The 19,084-nt window shown below is 44.8% G+C and overlaps 1 protein-coding gene across 3 annotated transcripts; it reads right to left on the minus strand.

Moving 5' to 3' along the window:
* Positions 1–7,197: 7,197 nt before the first annotated feature.
* On the minus strand, positions 7,198–16,997 carry lingo4b (leucine rich repeat and Ig domain containing 4b). Of its 3 annotated transcripts, none has more exons than XM_062538847.1 (3): positions 16,845–16,997; positions 10,619–10,731; positions 7,198–10,013 (listed from the first exon to the last, which is right to left on the minus strand). In XM_062538847.1, exon 3 carries the CDS (start codon positions 9,999–10,001, stop codon positions 8,169–8,171), a length of 1,833 nt encoding a protein of 610 aa, XP_062394831.1. In that variant the 5' UTR covers positions 10,002–10,013; positions 10,619–10,731; positions 16,845–16,997; the 3' UTR covers positions 7,198–8,168. The 3 variants fall into 3 exon arrangements, with proteins under 3 accessions (XP_062394831.1, XP_062394830.1, XP_062394828.1); XM_062538846.1 differs by lacking the exon at positions 16,845–16,997 and adding an exon at positions 16,431–16,746; XM_062538844.1 differs by lacking the exon at positions 16,845–16,997 and adding an exon at positions 11,926–12,296.
* Positions 16,998–19,084: the final 2,087 nt, after the last annotated feature.

The raw sequence follows: 19,084 nt of genomic DNA on the forward strand, positions 1-19,084 counted from the left end.
GTAGTTCTCTGGTTTCTCGAAATGAAACCTGCCTGGTTCTGTGGGACATGACAGACGTTAGTGTAATATGTCTGTTTTAAAACCGTCAAATAGTAAAATTGATTACTGCGTTTTTGAACGGGTAAAGGTAAAGCTGAGGAGAATCGGTGAGACATGCTAGTGTGGTTGCTATGACAAAATGCAGATGGGATGGGCATTTTCGATCCTGTGGTCAGACCGTTTCGCATCGACAGTCCTCTGACAATTTAACTAAACGTGCTTGGAATAGGAGATGCTGGGCGAGGCTACTGGTGCTGTCCGTGGTCCTGAAACGTATCGCGCCATACATTCCCTTCTGAGTCTTTGCGGTCAAATGAGTAGGGTAGTGCTCCTTCGGCGCCTATGTGTTTTGCTCAGAAGTAAGAAACAATATAAAAACATATATAGATCGTAGATCGAATTAAACAGGGTTTACCAGAGGTGGTTTTGATATGCGCGGGAGTGATATGTTTGCAACTTCTACACAACGTCAACATACAGCTGTGTGCATTATGGACCTATACGCTTGCATCTGAGAACGAACTGTGGTGGCGGGCGTGCTTTGAATGAATAATTGTGCTCTGGATGAGTGGAATTTTCCATCTATCCAGTGTCTGATTGGTGTGTGTGTGTGTGTGTGTGTGTGTGTGTGTGTGTGTGTGTGTGTGTGTGTCTGTGTGTGTGTGTGTGTGTGTGTGTGTGTGTGTGTGTGTGTGTGTGTGTGTGTGCGTGTGTGTGCGTGTGTGCGTGTGTGCGTGTGTGTGTGTGTGTGTGTGTGTGTGTGTCAGTTTGTGCGGGCGCGTGCGCGCGTTTGTGTGCGATGCTTTCGAGGTCGCTTGTATAGCTCAGTCTTCAGTGAGACAGCGGCAGGCTACTGCTGCAGTGGCATCATTACCTTAGTATGAGCGACTGCATTGCAGTTCTGCAACGCAAGACCCACTCCGCCGAAACGCATTGAGCACTGATAAGTGCGCTTCAGCACAAAGAGGATGCGCGAAAACTCTGTAGTGTAGTCGTTGATATAACTCAGGTTGTTAACATCACATCGGCGTAACGATCAATTTACGTTTGGGCAAATGGCAACGAGCTGGCTGAGAGGCAATTCAACGTGCTTCAGGACCAACATCACCATTGGGTGATCATAGAATCACAAAAGTTACATTGCAAAGAAAACACAGGAATTCCATTACTAAACACGGCCTATTAACCGGAATATCAATTTATATGCTGCGCATCCAGCTCTGATAATACTTCAGTCAGCTGACTCCACAAGTGGTTAAGTGATGACGCTAGTCCAGTTAACAAATATATTTTGCTGTTGCACACAGCTGTTGTTGCACCGTTGCAAAATGTATTGATTGATTGATTGATTGATTGATTGATTGATTACTTGAAATGTAATCCATGCTCTCATGCACATATTGCACTCTGATACATCCACCACGACTAATAGGCTATCATTAATTTGCATCCATTTTTCATCAGCCATACGCCGAGGGCTCCATCAGGCTTTTTCCTGTCTACCATTCATTCGATCATTTAACTATTTCGACGTATGAAACAGAAAATCATACATTTGGTGTGGGGTGAATCAACTGTATCACTACACGTCTCAACACAGAGCACGTCATTGTCGCCGGTGGATGCGTCCCAGCAACTTTTATTTCATAATAATGCTGCATGCAATAAAACGTACCTTGGATAACAAATTTCAGCCTGGGCGTCCTCTCAGCCCAAACCACAGCGGATAACAGCGTTGCCAATAAGATCCGATGCATCTTGAAAGGTTCAGTCTGTCTCAGATCTTGAGAAAAAATCCTGCGAATAACGTTCAGACAATTTGATGATTACCTCAGAAAACCCGGCGGGAGTATGTGAGTGGTAGGGGTTAACCAACCTATGCTATCATACACTGGATTGGTCCAGTCTCTCCCTCTCTCTCGAATAATCCCTTGGTCTGTGTCTGCTACGGCTCTTTCAGAAGTCGGGGACTCACAGGCTCCACCTCAAAAGGAAAAGGTGGCATTACATGCTAAAATGCCCCCCCCCCCCCCCCCCCCCCCCCACACACACACACAGCCTATCAACCAAATACTACTTGGACTACTTCCAATGTTATCTGCAACTTACCTAAATTACTCAGTTGTTCCAACATACCACAGAATAAGTATTTCAGTTTGCCCGAAAATGCACGCAACTGGATTTTTAAGATGGTTAGCATAACAGTGTTTTATTTATTTCTTTTGATTAGTTTTTTTCTCCTTTTTTCAGGTCAGATATGATTAAATACTAGCCACCATTAGAGAGACACTCCGAAGAAGTGGATCAATATTGCTGTATCACTTTCGTCGATACTAATTTACGCACCAGCGTTTCTGCGTGGTGTGCATCCCACGATTTTCTATTGATTTAAACGTCAAAACAGATCTCAGATGGGAGTGGACCTCTGCCTTGGCCGCCGAGGACCATTTAGCTGATTGTGGACTCCCATTAGTGCAATACAAAGAAACAAGGAGGAGTCCGTGACGTCATGCAATCAAAGACAATAATAATAAAGCCTACATACGACCTATTATATTATTTGCATTTTTATTTGCAAGGCACTGATGTTGAGTTGCAAGTAGCCGAAAAAGTTGACAGTCAACAGCTAAGCCATACTCTGTTGATCAACAACAGTAATCAACAGTAGGCTATCATGGACGAAATTAATTGTTATGGCATGAACCCTGCCTGACCTGCGAATTTGGTTTTCGCCCCGGCAGCTCAGGCTGGAAACCTATGATGGAAACCTGCACATCAATCTCCCTTCCTGTCCACAACTTTTGGGTCCATTCACAAAGTAATCCAAAAGACGTGTAACTGTGGTCAAGCATCAAGTGGGACTGAGGCGAAATGTTGAATTTTCAGAATATCAGAAGCCTTCAGGCACATGTACTGCATGCATCAGATCACAAGGATGACTACTCTGATCTATAACTTTTAACTTCCCTGTAATGAATAATAGCATACATAACATAACATAACAGCAACATTATGGAGCCACATACCTTTCAGAAAAGATATCTTCAGGCACATGTACTGCATGCATCTGCACAAGCAAAATAAATCTAGAGGCCATCGGGCCATCAGGTCACCCTCATGAAGTCTGTTTCTGACAATGTGAGACATTCACACCAGTGACCTGCTAGAGGTCATTCTGTAAGGCTCTAGCAGGGCTCCTACTGTTCCTCCTTGCACAAAGGAACAGATACTGGTCCTGCTACTGGGTTAAGGACCTTCTACCACTCTGCCCTGCTCTCCTAGAGCATTTGCCTGTCTCCTGGAATCTCTTCCGCTCTTGAGACTGCAGGGCAATGGAACGTATTGGTGTGCCAATCTGAGGAAGTTGGACTACCCTGTGCAACCTCTGTAGGCTCCAGATACTGGCTTATGCTACCAGTGGTAACACTGACCCTATCCAAATGCAAAGCTATGAAAAATCAGTCAAGAAGGTGAAGATGGAAAAATTACTAGTTGCCACCACCTGTAAAACCATTCCTGTGTTGGGGGTCGTCTCACAGTTGGCCTCTAGTACACCTGTAGTACATTTTGTTGACATCAAAGCAGGTCAACCTGATTCACAACCACCTCTGTTAACTGGCCAATATCCCACAAGTGTGACTGACTTGATGCTATACTCCTATGAACCAGTGTTCCCTTTATTTTTTTGAGCAGTGTATCTACACCATATACACAAATGATTACGAACATGTTAGGCACAGAACAGAGGAAGAGTAAGTTACTTTGGCTGTACTAAGCTCTTACTAAACAAAACAAAAGCATTATTCATCTTTCATTTGTAAGCACATTCACTTCCATAGAGTATGAAACTTTGAGGTAATATTTGTAACAGTTGAACAGACGTTTCAGACATCTGGCCTAGTGTAGCTTTGCCAGATACAACTACAGCAACATTATTGAAAACATGGGATGACTTACAGTCGTTACATTACAGTCATCAGTAACTTTTAAAATCATGACATTGTGTTACCTGCACAACATTTCCTTGAAGGAAAAACTACATTCTTTGGTGCAAAACACAGTATCAGGCTGTGGAAGGACTCCAGTGATGTCTGGTTGAGTTTCTCTATGGGTCAGGGGTCTTGTTGAGCAGTATTTCCTCAGCTTTGTGAAGTGTAACTGACCCTTCAGTGAAATAAGAAAACATGGTGAAACATCAACCCCTTGCATGATAGAAAGACAAAATAGAGTGGGAAAATGTGACACTGTTAATTAATTGCTAACTTCAAAGTTAAGAATATGAATTAGGAGAACACTTTACCTTTCTCCAAAGGTAAAATGCTAAACGCCATTGAACTGAGTTATGCTGTGTTCCCTCAGAAATGTCATTATATATATGACAGCTGCCATCTTCATTGCCACACTGGTTACTTTTGTTATGGTATCTTTGACGACTATTTACATACACAAAAAGGTATGTAATCCACAATAGGACAAGGAAAAAACGAAAAAGCATAACAGCGCCCCTTTAAGTAAGATGCACTTCCCTATCATACAATACTTTTACACGTTGATGATTGTCCTTGTTCTTTTCAGCATCAGAAGAACAGGTGCACATTTGAGCTGATTTTTCGTTTCGCTTTCCATCAAATCTTTCTACGCGCCCTCCAGAAGGTCGGAGTTGCTCAGTGCAGGTGTTGGGTTGCCGTTAATCTTATCTGGACGTTATTTGTGAGAGGATGGTGCTATGTCCAATGTAATAATATTCAAAACAGCGGAGTTTGTCACACCCAATATTTTTCCAGGATTTGCTCTGGAATATAGTCTAAGAATAAATGTGTCAGTAGAATTCGGTTTATCTCAGGTAAACTAGCCTCAAGGAGAAAACCATCGCTGACGAATTCAGCTGCATTACCTAGGCCTATGCATGATATTTGGTCTGTTGACATTGCACCGTTATTCAATGATTCAAAAGTGGAGATTGTGTGGTTTTACTTCTACTAGTCTAGGTTTAATCAGTTAAAGCAACAGACATGTCTGACTGAACAGGCTTGTTGCTGAAAACTCTTCCCGGAAATTAGATCGCTGTTGCCGATAGGAATCACCAAACTTTGCAAGTTTGGCGCTGCCTAGAGGCTACAGAGGCAACTGTTATGGCTGAAGTTGACCGCATTAACACACCATAAAATCTGACCGTAGTGTAGTTCAGGCAAATACATACACATATGCTCGCAGCTTATGCCATTTCAATGTCTGTTGACGTCACTCCGGAGCCACATATTCAATGTATTTGTTTATTATGGCTAATGGACTCATAAAGACTCATACCTCCATTTTGTTAGCATGTATGTATTTACATAAATATCATATAAAATGATCTTCCTACAAAATAGTTTTACTACCAGAATTTACGGAATTTTGATCTTCCTAATGCTTGTTAGGTTTTTTATGTGCCGTTTTTTATGTGCCGTAGCGTGACGTTTGCGCGGCTGATAAGACGGTCTTAGGGGGAGCTGTCCACGTCAAGAGTGCTGAAACATACCCCAATTTGGCTATAAGGTGACGTCACTTCACAGCTGCCATCTGAACTTTAGACCCACATTTCCACATAACAGGGTTTGCATGTGACACACAATTATGTTACTTATTTATTGTTACATTCTTTTCACATTTGTTTTTTTGCATGTTGTGTGAACATATGCTTAGCCTACTCTTTCTTGCATAGGCTTATGGTAGCTGGCTGGTAAACATTAGATAATTTATATACTACTTAGCCTTGTGTCTTTTGTGCCTTATACTAGCCCAATGCAACATTGTCATTGGTCTTTGTAAGCCAATCAGCATTTTGCAAATGTAGAGTCAAATGTAGGGAGAGTTTAAGGGTAGATCTAATCTATCAACTATGAGCTAAATATATGAGTATAACCCAATTAACTATTCTATTACTATGAGTTAATATTAAGTATTAACTCACCATGAACAAACCATTGTGCACAAAAGGAGGTAGAAATCAGCTTAGAAACCACTAATAGAAGCAGTGGAATTCAAGAAAAAAAAATCCAGGCTGAACTCTTCCTCACCTGGCAAATACAAAGATGTTATTTTGGGTGCCCTTCGATTTCTGACTTGTTGTTGTGAATATGTGATTTATGTTTAGAAGAAAGACACAGACACGTCATACACCATACATAATAGCTGACAAATTCCATCCAAGATTAGTACACACTTTCTATTTCATGATTTGTGTAAGTTGTCATCGCATCTGAGCAGACATTCGAGGAAGCCTGTAACAGAAAACAACACATGGGCCATTGATGGCACACTACGACAGGTGTCAGACAGACCTATATAACAAATTGCCACGGGTGAAGGAGTAATCCAAAAGGGTTTAAATCTCAGGGCGTACACGTGATTTATCATCTCTCTCTTTTTTCTGGGTTATTCCAGGCTTCTGCATGAGAGGATTCACCCACACACACACACACACACACACACACACACACACACACACACACACACACACACACCCCACTGTCCCCAGCGAAATCCACTTACAGCGGAGTGGGCCTTCCAAGCTGTCTGGAAAGGGAGTCGCTGTCGGGTGGAGCTCACTGACCTTCAGGCTGCCTTTGGTTAGGAGTGTGTGTGTGTGTCGGGGGGGGGGGGGGGGGGGGGGTGTTGGCTAAGAGAGGGCGGGACGAGAGGTATTTGGGCTCACTGCAACAGGCTGACTGCGTTACCCAATAAAAACAGAGGAGTCATTGACCCAGTAGAAATTATGTAGAGAAAATGGATTATTTTTGGGGGGCTTTGACTGCGGAAAGGTCAGTTACATAGAAAGACAGTCAGGCTCAGAGATACCCGTTAAACAGGTCACTGATTTTTTTTTTGTCTTCAGATTGACAGCAGGTTGCACAAAACCAATTTCATGGACTGTTGAGTAACCTTAGAATTATACCAGAATCACTTCACTTTACACTTAACATCATTAGGTCATTCACTTTACATATAAACATTTTCACAAGCTCTAAGCACAATTCTGCTGGCAGAAAAGGGAAGTTGTCATTGAACTACTTGCAGTAGAGTGTAGAAAACCTAGTGTGTGAAGTTGTGAATTCACTTTTATTTATCTTCTCTTGATCCATTTGTTTGAAACAATCAAAGGCAAACATTGACAGCTCAACAGACAAATTGCATATTGTTTTAATAGTTAGAAATGCAAAATGAAAGAGGTTTACAAAGAGGTTTTCAAAAAGAAATGTCATGAATAGGCTATTTATAAAAACTCAAAGTGAACATTTGCAAAGCAAAATATTCGCTGAGGCGTGTTCCTGATTTGCCCATAAAAGCTTTAGGGAAGACACTACACTAGTGACATGGGAGATACTGGTCAGCATTATGCCAGCAATGTATGCATGGTTATGCAGTGTAAGTGTAAAATGGAAGTACACTGATTTTAGTTTTTACCATCAACTCTAACTGAAATGTATTCTAACGTTTACAGTTCCAAAGCACCCAAAAAATGAATTATTAGAATTGAATGGCCATCTATCCTTAGAATCATTTTTGGTGAGATAAATCCTATTGTTAGGCAACCAAAAGTTCATATCAATTTATTATATATAATATACATAAATACATACATATATATATGAGACATAAAGCAACTCTCTCAAATCTCCCTATATACTGTAACATTAGAACCATTCATATGTGCCTTCACTGACTTCTGTATCAAAATACTGCTGCTAAATGTGGCACTTCATGCAAAATGTATATACACTGCAGAGAGGACTGCAATTTACAATACATGAATTAAATTGTACCTTAATGAAAAATAGAGAGTATCATACATGGTTAAATGCCATATAACATAAAGCATACAGCAATTGTCAGTTTAACCTTCAACACTTGAAACACAGACTATAAATAACAGACGTAACAGTTGATAGCAAACCCTTATTATCATTATTATTGTAATTATTATTATTATTATTATCATCATCATTATTATTATTATCATCATTGTTATTACAGATTCCTGCTCTGTCAAAGCAGGTTAACAAGCAGACTGTTTGAAGGCCTGTTTGAGTTATAGACAGTGCAACTATTATCTATGGTTTGAATGCCAGCGACATCACTTCCTCTTTTCAGATGAGCTTCATGGTGAACCTCCCCGTGTCCCCGTCCCCACCACCGCCGCCGCCCATGGAGGAGCGCGGCACAAAGTCAATGGTGGCCGTGTGTTTGATCTGGCCCTTGCTCTGGCTCCAGAAGAACATGAACACGAAGCAGATGGCCACCGAGCTCAGGAAGGACAGGAAGCCCATGGTGGTGGCGATGACCAGAGTCTTGGCGTCGAAGGGGTACGGGTTGGCCACCTGCGCGGAGATGTTGGTGGAGGGCGGGTACGGCGTGGTGCTCCAGCCGCCCTCGGGGTAGTAGGGCGCCGTGCGGTTGCGCGCGAAACCCTGCACCTGGAGCTTGACGAAGATGCTGTCGTTGCCGGCGGCGTTGGTGGCCAGGCACATGTAGGTGCCGCTGTCCTGCACCTGGGCGTAGCGCACCTCCAGCGAGCCGTTGGCCAGCACGCGGATGCGGCCCATGGACGTGAGCATGGTCTGCTGCGTGGACAGCCAGGTGATGCTGGGCAGCGGGTAGCCCTCGGCCCTGCAGTCGAACAGCGCCGTGGTGCCCTCCTCGGCCAGCACCTCCTGGGGCCGCCGGTCGGGGATGTAGGCCTGTCGGCAGGTGAACACCACCGGCAGCTCGCCCTCGGAGAAGTCGCTGATGCGCCGGCCGCGGGCGCGCTCGGGCGCCGAGCACACGGGCTGGCGCCCGTCAAAGTCCAGCCGCAGGCGCCGGCGCGCCACCCACAGCAGGCGGCAGTCGCACGCCAGCGGGTTGCGGTCCAGGCGCAGGATCTGCAGGTTGCCCACCGAGTGGAAGGCGCTCTCCTCCAGCGTGGTCAGCCGGTTGGACGACAGGTTGAGCAGCCGGAAGTGCGCCAGCCCCCGGAACGCCGCCGGCTCGATCCGCAGCAGTCCGCCGCCGACCAGGTGCAGCTCCTGCAGCCGCAGCAGGTCCCCGAGCTGGTTGCTCAGGATGGTGGTGATGGGGTTGTAGGAGAGGTCCAGGTAGCGCAGGTAGATCAGGTGCCTCATGGCGGCGTACGGCACGGCGCTCAGGTTGCAGTTGGTGATCGCCAGCGTGGTGAGGTTGAGGCCCAGCAGGCTGTTGCTGCCCACAGTGTCCAGCGAGGGCCAGTGCAGGATCTTGAGGCTGCGCAGCTGGTGCAGCCGACGGAAGGCGTTGTCGGGCAGCGCGCCGATGGTCAGCCGGCGCAGGCGCAGCTTGACCAGGCCGCCCAGCTGCGACAACGCCTCGCTGGGCATGGACGTGAAGTTGCTGCGGTCCACGTTGAGCTCCTGCAGGCTCTGGAGGCCCACGAAGGCGCGCTGCGAGATGAACACCAGGTCGTTCTCGGCCGCGTTCAGCTGCTGCAGGGCGGCCATGTCGCGGAAGGTGTAGTCCAGGAAGACCAGGATCTCGTTCTCGCTGAGGTCCAGGCTGCGCAGGCTGGACAGGCCCGTGAAGACGCCCACGGGGATGATCTTGAGCCGGTTGCCGCGGATCTTGAGCACGCGGAGGCTCTGCAGCCCCTGAAAGGCCTCCACCTCCATCATGGAGAGCAGGTTGTTGCTCAGGTCCAGCTCCTGCAGCTTGGACAGGCCCAGGAACTGCCGGCGGCTCAGCGTCTTCAGCCGGTTGGACGACAGGTCCAGGCGCTTGGTGTCGGACGCGAAGCCCTCGGGCACGGCCGTCAGATACTTGCGGGAGCAGTTCACCTCCTGCGTCTCCGGGCTGCAGTCGCAGCGCTGCGGGCAGGGCCACGGGACGATGTCTGCGGCCGAGACACTGGCGCACCACAGGAAGAGCGGCACACCCCACGCCCACAGGTGGGCAACAGGCCCCCCAAACATATTACCGCCTGCCTGTGGAGCACAACACAGGAATCACCTGCCATATCATGGAACTATATCAAGTCATCTAGCTATACGATTTGAAAGAAAGACTCTGATGCAATATTTTATGTATAGTTTCTGCAGGTTTCCACAACTACTAAACTATTAAACACTGACATATGAGGGAAAATCCCCAGAATTATTAGCAAAGTAAATAATTTATATACAAGTTACAAAGTTTTTATGTTATCCGTTCCACATAAATCTTGTTATAATTTTATTACATTGTGTTATGCTGTATCTGAGAAAATGACAATGTCAAACAACTTCAATCTATGCTGCTAAAAAAAATAAAAGACCACTCTTGCATGTTCAATGAACATTAACAGAATTTAGACATACCTATGCTTATTTAAGTCCTACTGCATAATATTTTAATGTGTTTAATATGCTTTTAATGGAATGTCCACGTAATATGTACTGTACTTCCCATTGTTTTATCCCCTGAAGCTATGAAATCATACAATAATTATTTGGGCATTTGTACACAAATTGACCTTAATATTTGGAAATGTATACTATTTCTGGGATTAACTCCACATATTGCACACATGATTTCAGACTCTTGGACTAACCAGTTCCCTGTGTGAATGCAGGTTCTCATAACCAAATAATTTCCAGGATGGGTTTTGCTCGGGAGGCGAGGATCTCTGGCAAAGATGTCATGAGAGAACTCACTCCAAACAGCCTAGGGAGGGAAGAGAGAGAAAACAAATATTTGATTGATTCAAAAGATATGTTCAAAAAACTTTCAGAAGACATCATCATACTATTTTATGTCAAACCAGTCAACTAATCATGTTAACAAACAGTGTCAGGTCCTCAGAGACATACCAAAAAAATCACTTCATAAAAATCTACACGAGAGGGGAAAAAAAAGATTAATAATCATAAAGACCAAAAATGAACCAAAAAGGCAAAATCCCTCAGAGGCCCTGGCTGCATTGGGATTGTGTCTCTATAATTATGGCCGTGAGTCAGTACAACCTGGACCAGGATTTGCCCTAAAAAAATCTCATTAATTGAGAGAGGCAGGCAGGAGGGAGGAGGGGGGGGGGGGGTTCAACAGACACTCATCTCACTCACTCATCTCCAGTGAAAGGAGCAGGAGCCATTTGCCCGGTGCGTTGCTCCCATGCCATGCAAGTCATCTAAAGTCTCCTGTTTTATGAGCGTGGGGGTCTGGGTTAGGTGGGTGGGTGATCAGTGACAGGGAGGGACAGCTGCTCTTCAAACTCTCTCTCTCTCTCTCTCTATCCCTCGCTCTCTCTCTCTCTCTATGGCCCTGTGTCACCTCATACCATAAGCCATAGGTTCAACATGGAGTTAAAGGGTGTTGAAAATCAACAGGAGAACATGAATGCTGCTGTACAGTCTTATTTCCCCCTCCTTCTGCCTCAAAACACAAACACGTCGTGTTCTTCCACACAGTATCTGTTCTCACAAAACAAGGTCATGTGTTCTGTTTTTTTAGCATGTGATCTACCAAAAGATCACAAGAGAAACAGTTTCAAGAAACTCACAACAATAACATGTTCAATATAGTGTTAATTCTTGCACGCTGTCAATTATTGTTAATCATCAGGTCATTTCTGTCCACGGGGAATGTACTCTATATACGTAGTTATTTTCATTATTTTACTCGGCACACTCACAAAATTATATGTTTTTACACCAAATTAAAGTCATATCTGCTTAGAGAAGCTGGTTTAAGTTACATAAACTGTTACAAAAGCCTGATTCCCAACAACACCCCGAACCGCTAACACACAAAGACGCAGAAACACAGACACATTCACATCCTGAAACCCAAAACCAGCCACACAGTAAACACAGAGTAATGGCACATCAAAAAGTCCCGAACTCAGAGACAAAGTCAAACCTGTGTGCAGTGAGGCGTCTCGCTAGGCTGGAGTCACAACGAAACATGCTTCCTCTTGCCCTGGTTGGTCCTTGATCTACGGCCTTGCTGCAGTAAATTTGAAAAGCGATCCCTGACTGGGTCCAATCTTGTCTCATCCCTCCTATTCACGCAAAGGGCCTTATACCGCATTGGAATAGCTGACTCATAATCCAGTGCTGGCAACTCAGATGTTTTGGCCTGGCCAGCCGCGCCATTCTGACACGATATTCACTTTCTATGTGACACAGAGCTGAGCTTACACAAATTAAAAGTGTTGATCCCTCCGTGTCCACTCCACACAGACACAGAATGGCAGGTGCAGCAGCAATGCCAGTGGTGGTCTTTTAGAAATGGCACAGAGGCTTTCAGACTCACTTTCTCTCTCTCTCTCTCTCTCTCCCCCTCTCTCTCCCTCCCTCCCTCCCTCCCTCCCTGTCTCTGTTTCTTCCTGTCTGTGTGTGTCTCTCTCTCTCTCTGGTCTTTCATCAACTAGACTAAACAACACTGTTCTACTGTCCAAACACTGTCACTGGGAGACTGCCCTTACTGTCAGAGTCAATCAACAGGCACACCAATTAAGTAAACAAAACAAAGTGCTTGCTTGTCCATAAAATCCTGTCAGACTGCAGTAACAGAGTTTGTATGATGTGCACATATTAATAGAATTTTACATCCTTAACCAATTCTATAATTAAGTCTGTGGTATTTTTTGTAGAATTGCATCACCAGCCTCAGTTTCTTTACGTGATTTGTAAAGTTAATTAGTGGCACAGTGCCTGATTGACCAGCCGGACGCTTGGCTAAACCATTTGCGTAACCACACTTGCCCATCTCCATTTCAGCGAAAGCCAAGACCTTATCTAACACGGAGCACCAAGCCAAACATGGTCTAATATCCGAGCCAATCTGTTTTTGCGCCATCCTCTCAGACAGTGCGCACTGTCACATATGGCCACCATATTCCTGATCCTGTTACTTAATATCAAAACATTCCACTAAGCTTTCCTATGTCTAAGTTGCTATTGTCACGAACTCAACACAAACTGATCCATTCACCTGATTTTACCTCGCCAGTGAAGACTCCAATGAAATGAATGACATAATAGATGGCTGTCTACCCAGGTAATAACACAGGGGGCTGTCTTACAATTGGCAGGTGACAAAGGACCTCTTTCAATGATAACAGTGCAGCAGTAAGTGCTTAAGCTGTTCCCAGAAAATCCAGACCTCACTGTGGCAGCTTTGTTATTCTCAAGAAGAATATTGTCTACCACTGATTACAGTTAGCTGAGAATTCACCATGGTCTATAAAAACATGACCAGCACTCCTGTGCCTTCGGATGTCAGGATATCTAAAACTTTTTCACAAAGGAAAGGGCGGTATTTTATACATATGACAGTGGCTTTTCCACAAATAGCCTGATCCTCTTTTTTTTAAAAAAAAGGTTGGCATAGAGGAAAAGGTTGCAGCTTTTAGTGCTGGATTGCCTTGTCGCTGAATCAGCGTGCGTGCGTATGCATATTACATCTTCTAAGACCAGAGCCCTGGCTTGGCGGCCTGGAGGGCAGTGTTTGGCTCTCCTCGGCCCTTTTTATATTCTGGCTGAGCGCGTGCGTCAGCACCAAACCAGGAACTGTCGTCTGAGCCACCCCCGACAAATACACCCCAACCCCCACCCACCCCAGCTCGTTTCATCCCATTCCACAACGCCCCCCATACACACACACACAAGATGCCCCTTTTGCCCCTGTGTTCAGGCAGGAGAATGCATAGCGCTGGCCAAGCCCATTCCTCCCTGACACCCACGAACACGCTATTCTTAGAGGCCGGCAGAGCCGCTGTTGAGCCTCGGCACAACCGCACACACAGTGCAAATCCCCAATTAGGAGAGGGGCCTAAGAGAGACAACAGTAGTGATGAGAGGCTACAAGTGTGTCTTAGTGAGACCCTGTTTATTGCCCCCGACACCTGACTAGAGGGCCGCGGGCTCTGAAATGTGGTGGTATGCCAGCAGCCGCGGGTATAAAAAGACCAGAACAGAGCACAACAGGTGTGAGGGGGCAGGAGCAGCGATGAGTGGCAAGAGCTCTTATGGGATATGGGAGTGCTGTGTTGTTGTTGTTGATTTTTCCTTTAGGTCTGCCAGAGGGGTAGGGGTCAGTCTGTCTGCAGTAATCAGATTATATTTGATAGGGAGAATAAAGCTGCGATAATCAAACTGGGCTTGTTGAGACAAGAGAGAAAACGCCTATGAATCACAGTTGGTGTGACTGAAGCACCCACCCACCCCTTCAAAAAGAGTGAAACTCGTGATTGGGTTTGGTTATGAGAATGAAGATTTTAGCGCCGACGTGATTGTGACACGAGTCTTTGTGCGCTGACGTTTGAACATCGCTTGACAGATTGATTTTTGTGTTTGTGCATGAGGATAACTGAGGGGAAAGAGAAAGGGCTTTATCCAGCTTTAGGGCTCCCTAACTGCCACAAATGAATTTGATGGGGCTGCACTCACATATCCAGCTGAAACGAGGCTCTTGCTTCCTGCTTATTTGCAAGCATTGTGTAGGAGAGAGCTATACCCGATGCCAATGTGCCTGTGCCTTTCCGAGTGCATTTACATGACTTGTATGCTAGACAAAGGCCGTGCTTGCCAGTTGTATGTGTGCGCTGGGTTTTTCGTCCTCCTCGTGTGGGTGCAGGATTAGTTGCCATTGAGAGCTGTGTGACAGTGGGCGCACACAGAATTCAAACATTGCAGGGTCTTTAAAGTTGCATTTTTATCAGACTACGGTTTATTTTTCGTTGGGAACAGTTGGGACACTTTAGCTCAGTTGCATTTCGCATGGACACAAAAGTAAGCAGGTCTAGTAGGAGTGAGATTTTGCTCTGGGATGAGGTGTGGTATAGCGTCCCTAGTTGCAACATGCAAAAAGGGGGTACATGGTTCAGGTCTTGACCCTTTTCTTTTGGGAGTATGGGCTTTATATGTACTTGAGGGCCACAGTTACAGCAGCACCATTTATGTGGAAATTCAACATCAACGGAATGGACCAATGAAACATTGCATTTACCATCTTATTTGTGCCTTAAGCTATGTGCCTATCTAACCTGATAGTAATTATTCATAAAATTAATATAATAACTCATAACATATAATGTGGCTTTTCACTAATGAGTGAAATTAGACAATCCAGAAAACATAAGAATTAGAACCAGTATCACAGCATCAGGATTTCTCCTACATGACAAGAATCTTGTAAGCCATGACTAGAGCTCTGTAACACACACACACACACACACACACACACACACACACACACACACACACACACACACACACACACACACACACACACACACACACACACACACATAAAGCAAGTGCTTATTTTAGTCCAAAAATATAAAACAAAAAAATCCACACAGATTTCAAATGATATTCTGGATTATTCTCTCATGAGTAACCCAGATAAATTGAACTTGATTAGGGGATTACCTCCAGACTGGGACATTGCATTTCAATGATTTGACTCACAACTAGCCTCATTCCGCATGCCCTTAGATTAATGAGCAAGAGTGGTTTGAAAGGTTGATGTGCAGCTCACACTGGCCAGGGGAAAACAAACACTTTAGTAAAGATGAGAGCCGCACTCCTCAGCGTTATCAATTCTCTGTGTCAAGCTAAATAGAGGGAGCGGAGATAAATCATTCCCTAAGAAGTGACTGGAAGACAAGGAATGCATAAAGCGCTCTGATTAAATTGCGCTGTTGGATCCTCACCAAATCTTATACACCCCAACGGGCCTTCTCTCGGCATAGAATTTGCTTGGCTGTACATTACTCATGCATTTCGAATCAGGTTGATTCTAAAAGTTTAAAACTTTCCCAACTACATCAGCGTTCGGTGGAAACCTGAAGTTTTACTAGCATCAAGTCATATCGATATTTTATTATAATTATATTATGGGTAGCCTATCATATAATGACTGCATGTCTTCTTGAATTATCAGACGATTCTTTAAATTAAATTATTTGAGCATATTCCTTTCTTATATTTAAATTGGCATCCTGCAAGTCGACTCTTCACCAAACTATTCTGATAATGTGCAATCTGAGTTTCAATAGTTAAATGGTAAGCTACTGTTACTGATTCAACCCATATAGGCGAATGCAGGAATTTGCATGTAGCGCGCATTATACGAATTGGAAGACTGATCTGACCACAACAGCTCCAAGTCGTCAGAAACATAGAAGGTTACTGAAGCCAGCAATTTCAAACAGTGTTGTCAAGACCGGCGGACAATTAAGACTATGTCCAGGACCATACAGCAAGTTGTACTGGTTAGAAATTCACGTGCAAACACGGACTGTATGTGTCTACTAAGGTTGGAGTTTACCACATCAGTGTGACTCCAAAGATAATTGCAGAAATATGAAAGAAATTGCGTTTCAAGTCAAAACTTCTTTAAGAGACAGCACTCACCTACTGCAGTCTATTTCAAAGATAACGAAGAACGTTTCCATAATGCATGGCTCTTCCTTGCAAATGCAAGCCTCTATCCTTCGCTTTCTGATGCGCAGTGAGTGACTTCATGCTTCAAAGATTGCAGTGACATCAGCTCAGAAAAACCCGAACATTTTCAGTCGTTCATCTCCTTCATTAATTTCCTGTGTGTGCTGCACAATTCTCAGGAGTCTTGTAAGATAATTATATCGCTTGTTTTAATTTGGGTCGATTTTTTCGCGTATCTGACGCTCTCGAAGGCTCCGACTTCAACTTAGCCCTTCACACATTACGATACCTGCGAATTGGACCATGACAGAGCCACAGAAGGCATCTCGGCGGCACTGGATCCTAGAAAGATTCCCAAACTATTGTTATCACATGTGATCTCACCGTTCATTCAGATGCGGCTCCATAGGGTATTGCGGTGCGGTTAACATCCTGTCAGGATTTGCGTTTTTATTCAATAAAGTCGGCGCTGGAGACTATCCAGGACAGACTGTTGCTTTGGTGAGGGCATTTTGTTGGAAGGATGGGCAAATGTGCCCGGATCAGCCAAATCTCCGGATTTAGGTAAAACTCCAGATGGGAACAGAATAAAACGCTGGCTGGCTGGCTATAACCTCAGCTGCTTCGGCGCACATGCCGATTCGCTATGCGCTGCCTCTGAAATATGCATTACGCATGCTTGGTTGAGCCATTTAGTTATTGATCACAGAGTAATAGAGGTCTATAAAGTCCATTTAATCAATCCACAGAGTTCTGACCAACTTGCCAACACATTTATTTCAACGTTATTATGATGCCTAAAGACTGGTGTTGCAGATTTGCAAGATGATATGTGAATACTTTCACCCCACCCCCCCATATCCTGCAAATACATTAGGGAATGAATAAAACACGGAATAGATTGGATTAAGACGCCTTCGGCTACTGCGACCATTATCAGCATGATCTGTCCGGCCATTTTATGTTTTTATGCCAACTACTGAGGGAGCTCTGCAAATGGTACGACACTCAGGTGGCAGGTCTGGCCGCCGTGGCTTTAAATTCAATTAGCCTAGAGTGGTGGATTAAAGTCACTCGCAGTGCTATGCATGTCTTTCCCCCATAGCCTGCTGCTGAGAAGTGGAGCACATAAAAAATGGCACCCGGTTAGAAAATCCTTTTAAGGAAATCCATTGACAGTTTCTAATTCCTTCCTGTCCGTCAATGAAATCTTGACTCCTTGCTGGTGCAAATCAGATGACATATTTACATGTTCGGCAGCCCTCAGAGTCGAGTGCTATCTGACACACTCTGTGCACTGTTCTCTAGCTGTGTTGATTGATGTTTTGTGTGCAGTGTGCATTCAGGGATGCATAATGCATTCACAAATGCCTGCCAAGAACAAATCTGTGTGTTGGGCTGGGAGACATGTGGAGAGAGTTCCCACAGTTTATGAATATTTGTCATTCACATATATGGCAGCGCTTTGAGGTAGGCAGTAAATGATTAGCGGTTGAGCTTAGCAACTGATTGCACTTGATGATTGGACCCAGGCTGCCAAATGGGGTTGACCCCTGCCTTGCAGCAGGACATGAAGCATCGGCCATCCCCCCACCAACTTAATACTGCACACACGAGGGAGGGCCATCTGAAACATAAGCAGGTGCAGAAGGCCATTAAATTTAACAGCACTCATCACATGGGTATGCTTACACAAGGGCACTTGGCATGTCATCTTAAGCCCACAGTAACGGGAGCCATGCTGCCTGGAGACAAGCAACAACTGGACTCTGAGGTATTCAGTCGATATGAAACTTGGTCATTTTAGTGGAATAAATTGGTTATCTGCAGACACACCATCTGCTTCTTTTGAGGAGAAATTGGGACTGTACATGCTGCTAGGATCCTGGTGATTATCTGCTGCTGGATGATTCCTGCTTGCCCAGATGAGTGGCTGGGCAGACCCCCATATATAGACGTCAGTGTGTGTGTGTGTGTGTGTCTCTCTGTGTGTGTGTGTGTGTGTGTGTGTGTGTGTGTGTGTGTGTGTGTGTGTGTGTGTGTGTGTGTGTTTAGGTGTGTGTGTGTGTGTGTATCTATGTTTCTTTCTGTGCGTGTGTCTGTGTCTGTGTGTGTGCGCGCACTATTAAGGCATCCATTAGTGTTCTAGTGGGCCGGGATGGTCTTGGCAAAGCCGTTAGGAATTTAATTAAATTTGGCCACTGGAGAGCGAACGTCTTAAATGAAGGAAGGGAATGGGAGGCTGTTCTCTATTATTGGAAAGGTTCACCTTTATCCCCATCAGGAGCTCAGTCTCATAAACTCTTAAAAGTAATACATCAAAACCAGAGAGCGCCCTACTTTATTCCTGTCAATTTTACGAGCCAAGCGCAGCAATCTACAAATGACAGTACAAAGATCAAATGTATCCACTGGGGAGGGAGAGAAAAAGTAGTTAAACTAGCTCAGTAAATCTGCATATTGGTGATGCTGCGGTGACAACCAAACCAGAACCCTCCGCCCCAGTCTTTGAAATGGAAGTCCTGACAATGATTAAAGCCTCATTCGTTTTTTCTCATATCTCACAGTGTCTGATCTCTGCAATAGGGCTAACTTGGTGCTGTGCCAGTGGTTGTTTTAGTAAG

The sequence above is a fragment of the Sardina pilchardus genome, chromosome 6 (genome assembly GCF_963854185.1).
Source record: "Sardina pilchardus chromosome 6, fSarPil1.1, whole genome shotgun sequence".
NCBI lineage: Eukaryota > Metazoa > Chordata > Actinopteri > Clupeiformes > Clupeidae > Sardina > Sardina pilchardus.

Bases quoted from the DNA above. Each gene is read 5' to 3' on its own strand.
- lingo4b (XM_062538847.1), bottom strand. From the start codon at position 10,001: ATGTTTGGGGGGCCTGTTGCCCACCTGTGGGCGTGGGGTGTGCCGCTC.